Source organism: Phalaenopsis equestris, unplaced genomic scaffold, assembly GCF_001263595.1.
Source record: "Phalaenopsis equestris unplaced genomic scaffold, ASM126359v1 Scaffold000545, whole genome shotgun sequence".
Classification (NCBI taxonomy): domain Eukaryota; kingdom Viridiplantae; phylum Streptophyta; class Magnoliopsida; order Asparagales; family Orchidaceae; genus Phalaenopsis; species Phalaenopsis equestris.
The window spans coordinates 714473-721242 of NW_018164985.1; the positions used below are offsets into that span (position 1 = coordinate 714473).

Sequence of the window (6770 nt, forward strand, 5' to 3'; positions counted from 1 at the left end):
AAGCCTATTAGACCCTTATATATATATATATATATATATGTATGTATGTATGTACGAAGCCTATTAGACCCTGGATCCAGTATAGCTAAAGATTATAGGTTTTCCAAAGATGGTGGTATGTTTCCATGTAAGTTATTAGAATTTCGAGCAATTCTTTCAACATTGATTTGATGCCCTTAAGAAGAGGGAATATCCCCTGTTAGATTGATTTGACTCGAATATAGTGAATTGAGAGAGGAGGTTTCCAGGCATGGAGGAATGCCACCTTCAAGGTTGTTTATACCTATGTAGAGCTCAAAAAGAGATGAGAGGCTACAAAATGAAGGTGGAATTGCTTCAGTAAATTGATTATGGACCAAAGTCAATAATTCTACCATAAGTAACTCTCCAGTTAATGGGGGAACAATACCAATGAGAAGATTGTAGTTCAAGTAGAGTGTTCGTAGATTCACCAATTTTACAACACCAAGAGGAATACGTCCATAAATTTGGTTGTTATCCATTCTTAAATATTTAAAAAATTAAGAAAAAAACATTCACTAAATAGTAATTTGGTAGTTTCATAACACCTTTATGTGTCTAGGACATGCACTGCTTTAGCGACTTTATGCCCTTAACACTTACATTTTACTTCATCCCACAAACTTGAATCCCAGTTCATCACTCTGTTGTCTCCCTATCCAATCTCCCTAGCTTAAGTGTTTTATTGATCTCCACTCACCCTCCCTCACGCACACATTCTCTCTCCATAATTCCCCCTCTTCTTAGAAACACATTGAAATCTTGCATAGAGTATACCGGCAGCCTCACCACCTTACATAAGCGCCATAAGGGTCTTTCTTGACATGTGGAGAGTGAACTTTATTAATAGTCTTTTTTTTTAATACTCACGGAACTTCTCAGGATGCCCATGCCCATGCTAACACAAAGGCCAATCATTTAGGTGGTCCATGCACGCACCACCCATATTCATCATACTTGATGAGGAAGAACCAAATCTCGATTGAGGTGCCTCATACACTACATATGCATGCCTCTACATGGTGCAAAGACCTAACATGATTCTCGATACCTCCTTCGCAAAGGGTGATAAAAGTACAATCAAAATTCACTTAAAATCCACATAAATGTGTTTAATAAGATTGATTTTGGGATAAAATTATTGCGTTAAAATTTAAAAAATTAGCGAAAAGAATAAAAATAAGATGAGATAAACACCCAAAAAATGAGCATAAGCTCAGAGAAAATATAAACCTCACTTTTTGGTCCAATCATTCACATGTCGGGGAGGAATTGATAAAGCTTGTGTCACGACAATTGCCTTTGTCGAAATAGAATGATCATAAAGTCTTCACTTCTAATCTAATCTAATGTAACAAATCCATTTCATCACAAATCAGGGATAAAAATGCCAACATCAAAGCTTGCAAAACATTTAACATGGCATTTAGATAAGGCCTTTAAGATATCTTATAAGAAAAATTGATTAAAAAAAAATTAAGTGTTCATCTTACCCAAAGGGTAGGGATGCAAATCCAAATCTTCAAACACAACGCTTTACCTATAAGGATAAAGTTCTTAGGAGCCCTACCCCAATAATTATTCAAGGGCTATATGATAGCACAGTGGGGAAATCCCAAATATTGACAATTGTCCAAATGATACAATAATAACCACAAACATGAGGTTTAATAAAATCTTATGCAAAACAATTGAATAAGGCTTACCAGCATTTTAACAAAAAATCATTTTAAAGAAAAACTCAATGGTCACCTTGCCTATAGAGTAGAAATGCAAAATCCCAACTATATAGATCATCCTCAGACCCTTAAAATATAAGTCCTAGCCCTAATGAAATGTATATTCATTAGAAAATCAAAATCCAAATGACTAATATATATAAATTTGCTTGGACCGAATTCCTTCTATGTGAATAGGCAAAGAAGACTCGATTCATAACCTAACAATATTTTGAGCCAAATCCTCTACACGAATAAATAATATAATTGACAAGGTTCATGGCATAATAATCTTCTTATAAAATAAGAGCAAGTGCGCCTCTACTTTTATATGCAAGTTGATATTATAAATGTTTGATACTATCAAAAGATCAAAAAATTATCAACCTAAAAGGTCCTACACGCTCTTTGAGGCACCAATTATTCCTAATGATAACTTCATTACCAAAATATCATAGGTAGATGGGATCGCCATCCTAAAATGCCCTGTCATACTCCAATGTACAATGGCACATTACATAACATGTGCCTAAAACATTGATGCACTGGCCGAGAGCTTATATTTGCTACCAATGTGCCCTAGTTTGCTCATAAAAGTTCAAGAAGCCTTTGAATTCTACGAATTATTATAAAGCCTAGGGTTCACTTCAATCTGCGCTATTTATTTTTACATGCTTCTTATTATACAATAAAAAATTTATATTTTTTCTTTGAGGGTAATGGTTTTAGTTTTCACTAGATTTGAGCGAGAAAGTATAGACTCTCAAACTTTTTCATATTGATCTAATATAATTCACATTAAGTTATCATCACTGCAAGGATATGCCCATGATTGATATACTTCATTAGAAGGAATCAATTGCTTTGATATTCTAGAATGGAGCATACCATGCTTTTCGTCTATGTACAAGGGGTAGGAGTAAAAGCAACATACGGTGAATGCACCAAGGTAATGGAGGGCCTTCTTCCTCCTTTCATCCATTAAGTAAAATTTCCTATGCTATAAGAAGATCATGAATGTGTGCCAAAGGAACAGAGGAGATTGTATTTATCGCTGAGTGTGAGCCTCACATTGGTTGATGCCTCCAAATTTGGTGTCTAGCATTGCATATGATCTACAAAACATCTCTAATCCTTTGTCATCAACTCCTAACCCAATCTATTTCACTGCCTCCAAGCCTGCTAGGTTATTGCCTTAGAGCGCTACCAATATAGACACCACTAAGCCTGACCTCGCTTCCTATCACAAGCAATCTCCCAAAGCACTAGATGGTTTTTAATATTCCAATAGTCACAAAACTGTTATAGCACTTTAGTTAATGTAACTTCGCCCAAGTCAACCCTTCCAAACATGGTTTTTGAAGGAGAAGTTAATCTTGCAAAGCAAAGCTGTTGTATCTAGAGTTGTGGGATCTTATCATTGCATCAAGAATAATCCTCAAACTGCTCAAGGAGGATGGTAATTAAAAACGTTTTAAATGTCTTGATGTATTGAAATACTGGAACAATGATTTCTCAATGTTACAAGTTGTCAGCTTCTAAGAAATAAGATTCAGGCATCACATTTTCTTGGTATGCATTATTTCTGGGAAAGAGAATAGTCAAGAGACGAAGGAAGACTGTAGCTAAATAAAACCCCCAAGGAAATCAAATTTCTATTGTCTACGAGAGTCTTATAAATAGTTTTTTGGTTGAAATTCTAAGGCTGAGCAGCACACAAAGATGAAACTCGAATTTAGAAAGAGATAACAAATATCACAGTTTAAAGTGATGTACAGAGACTGTTGTTGGTGCAGCCAGAATGAAATTAGGATCATGTTTTTAACAGCTTATGGATGAATGGTACAAAACTCGTTGAAATTCAACAAACTGGATAGTTCCTATCACACAAAAAGATTCTAGCAATTTTAAGAAAGAAATTATAAGAAATGACTCAACCTTGTTTAAAACAACAATATGGAAAGTTTATACGAATTGCATAATAAATACATCCAATTACAGGAGCACAATCACACTTAAGGTAAAATGAACCCATCACAGTCAACATTCATTCTGCTTGTTAAACAAAAAAAATAAAAAAAAAAGCCTAAGACAAAAGTTAAGATTAATCATGCACATCTATCTTATAGTATAGACCCAAATAGTCCTATGATCATCACTTGATCTTCTTACTCAATTTGTGTAGTAGCGAAGGATAAATAAATGTTTCTCATGCAAACATATAATTATGGTCTTTTCAACATGAAAGCTGTTTGAATATGCACTCCAAATTCTTAAGCAGGCTTCAAGGATCATTTGCCTGAATCAATCATTGGAACATTGTTATCTGTACAAGAAAATTGAAACCTATGTAGATCCAGTTTCATGGAGCAAAATTTTTTCAGACCCAGTTTCACAAAATAGTCTCTTCAATATATTAAAGTTGTAAATTGAGTCGCACCAGTCCTTCCTGTTTGCAAGATAAGACAAAGGGCACCAAGTTTACAACTTCAATGATTAGCTTCACCAAAACCTACAATATTAACCTTCACCAAAAGTCTGCTGACTAATATTTTCAACAATTTGATTAATTATATTGTGTAACAGCACAAAAACCTTTTGTTGCTGTAATCCATAACCACTATGTTACATCTTTGAACCAAAATCTTCATAAAACCATGCTAGATTCAGCACATGTATGAACAAGGTATATGACATCCACCATGACATGTTTGAAAAAGACAGAAAAATAAAGAAAATAATGGTATCCACAGTTAACCTAAACAATTAACATACCGTACATCGGGATGAAAAGAAAGCAAGAAACAGAAGCAATCAAAATTAAAAGGTAATAAATAAAAAAAACAAACAAAAAAAAAATTATACGGTAATCAAACCTGCGAAGCACCGTGGCAGAAAATAAGAAAGAATCCACAAACAGTTAATATGAATCGAATCAATTCAATAGTGCATCAGACAAAAATATTAAAAACACCCTCATGACCTAAGCAAGCAGCTCTCTTTCCAGATGAATAAGAAATGAATGAAAGCAAAGTTCGAAGAATTATTTTATGGCGATGATGTAACAGGTAGAAAGAGAGAGATGGACCCAGCAATAAGGCGACACCCGTCCTCGTATCGCTGCTGATGTCGACCTGTGCGGGCCACCAACTCACTCATGTTCTTCCTCCTTTTCTTTCTCCCTTCTCAGCTTCCTTCTTCCCCTCGATCTCTGTTCTCTCCAACAACGACTGCGGTCGCTATCCTACACCAAAACCCGCTGGCTTTAACCCCATCGATCTGATCAGTAGGACCAATACCTCTGCGCCGATCACCGCTATTAGGATTGGAAGAAAGCCACCCCCAAATACAATTGCGGAAAAGAAATTGCAGAAATGGACCTGTGGAAGAAGGTGGGATGGAGACGGCGAGGGCAAGAAGGAGGAGGAAGGAGATCTAGAAGCAATAATAATTTGCTTTATTAATTAATATTTATTAATATTACAGATCGATCATTCAATAACGAACTAACGAACGCGAGGTTTTGAATGGGTTCGATTCATTCGATAAGTAAACAAGGGGAAGGTGAATAAATTTTTTTAGTTTCATTAGCTTGATGTATTAAAAAATTAATTTTTATAAATTATAATATATAATAAAATAATAATAATAATAATATATTAATATATATTAATATTTAGGATGTCAAACTGGCTCGTCGTTCGCGAACAGCTCGTGTTCAGCTCGTTCGTTAAAAAACAAACACGAACAATTTCGAACACGAGTTTATTTCAAACAAACCAAACACGAACACACATTTTGTTCTTTCGTGTTCGGTTCCTTTACACCCCTAGTTTTATATCACGAGAAATTACGAGAAAATAAAATCCTAAAATAAGGAAATGTATTTTCCTTTTCTTAACGGATCTTGGAGAGAAATATTCCGAACCAATGAAAATTTACTTACATAGATATTTAAAATTTGATTTTTATATTTATAATTCATTATTGATATAATAATTTATGAATAAATATTGATGATAGTGAATTTTAAATGTAATTTTAAGGAATTAAAATCTATTCATGAAAATATAAAAGCTATATGAATATATAAATATTGTGAGGTGTGCATGTAAATGCCCCAAGTGAAGTTAAATATATAGGCAAATTATTTTGATTCGAATGGCAAGATATTTACAGGAATAGATGTTGACCACTGGATTATGGGAAAAATATAGTGAATTATGATGGACTTTAAGATGCACAATGTGGGGCCCATTCCAACATTAGCTAACGTGTGCTCCTAGCAAACACCAAATGTGACCGAGCTCGCGATAAGCCCGCTTAGAATGGGCAGACTTTACTATAAAAAATATAGAAATTTAGCAGAGTCAGCTCGACTTGGGCTTGCTTTAACATAATCAAAGCCCGAATGAGTCCGACTCACGCCAAGTCCGGCCCGCCCAATGACTGATCTCATAGTTATAATTCACGATTGCAAGTAGGGCTGTCAAAATGGCTTGTTGTTCGCGAACAGCTCGTGTTCAACTCGTTCGCTAAGTTAATGAGCCGAACACGAACAACATGAAGAAAGATTTGTTCGTTCGTGTTCGGCTCGTTTTAAAATAACAAAACCACATATTTGCATAAGTCATAATTAAATCACTGTGAAATTAATGAAAGCATATATATATATATATATATATATATAATATCTTTGATGAGTAGTATTTTTAAAAAAACTCAATTAACTACAAGGCTATAAAGATTTACAGTCACTTACAAGTATTAATTAAGAAAATATAATAAAAATTATTAAATTAGATTCAAATGATATTTTAATATAAATAATAATTTTTAAATCATGCCCCAATCATTAACATCTTATGGCTACTTGATTACTGTTGTCAAAAGGACTTTTTGTTTGTGAACGGCTCGTGTTCAGCTCACTAAGCAAACGAACACACTTTTTGAGCTCGAAATATAAACGAGATTGCAAGCTTTCGAGGTGATTAATTCCTCATTTCTCTTTTATTTCGAGGCATAAATTTT

General features: G+C 34.2%; 1 protein-coding gene across 2 annotated transcripts in view; it reads right to left on the reverse strand.

Moving 5' to 3' along the window:
* The window catches only part of LOC110029059 (nudix hydrolase 16, mitochondrial), a 19474-nt gene extending 14259 nt beyond the window's left edge, over positions 1-5215 (reverse strand). Inside the window, exons 1-2 of one of the 2 annotated variants that reach the window (XM_020731172.1) lie at positions 5120-5215; positions 4828-5040 (exon numbers count right to left, since the gene is read on the reverse strand). In XM_020731172.1, coding sequence (XP_020586831.1) covers positions 4828-4898 — 71 coding nt within the window. In that variant the 5' untranslated portion in view covers positions 4899-5040; positions 5120-5215. Of the gene's footprint in view, positions 1-4827 lie in introns of both variants that reach the window. The other variant, XM_020731171.1, reaches the window with a different exon arrangement.
* Between the last annotated feature and the right edge of the window lie 1555 nt (positions 5216-6770).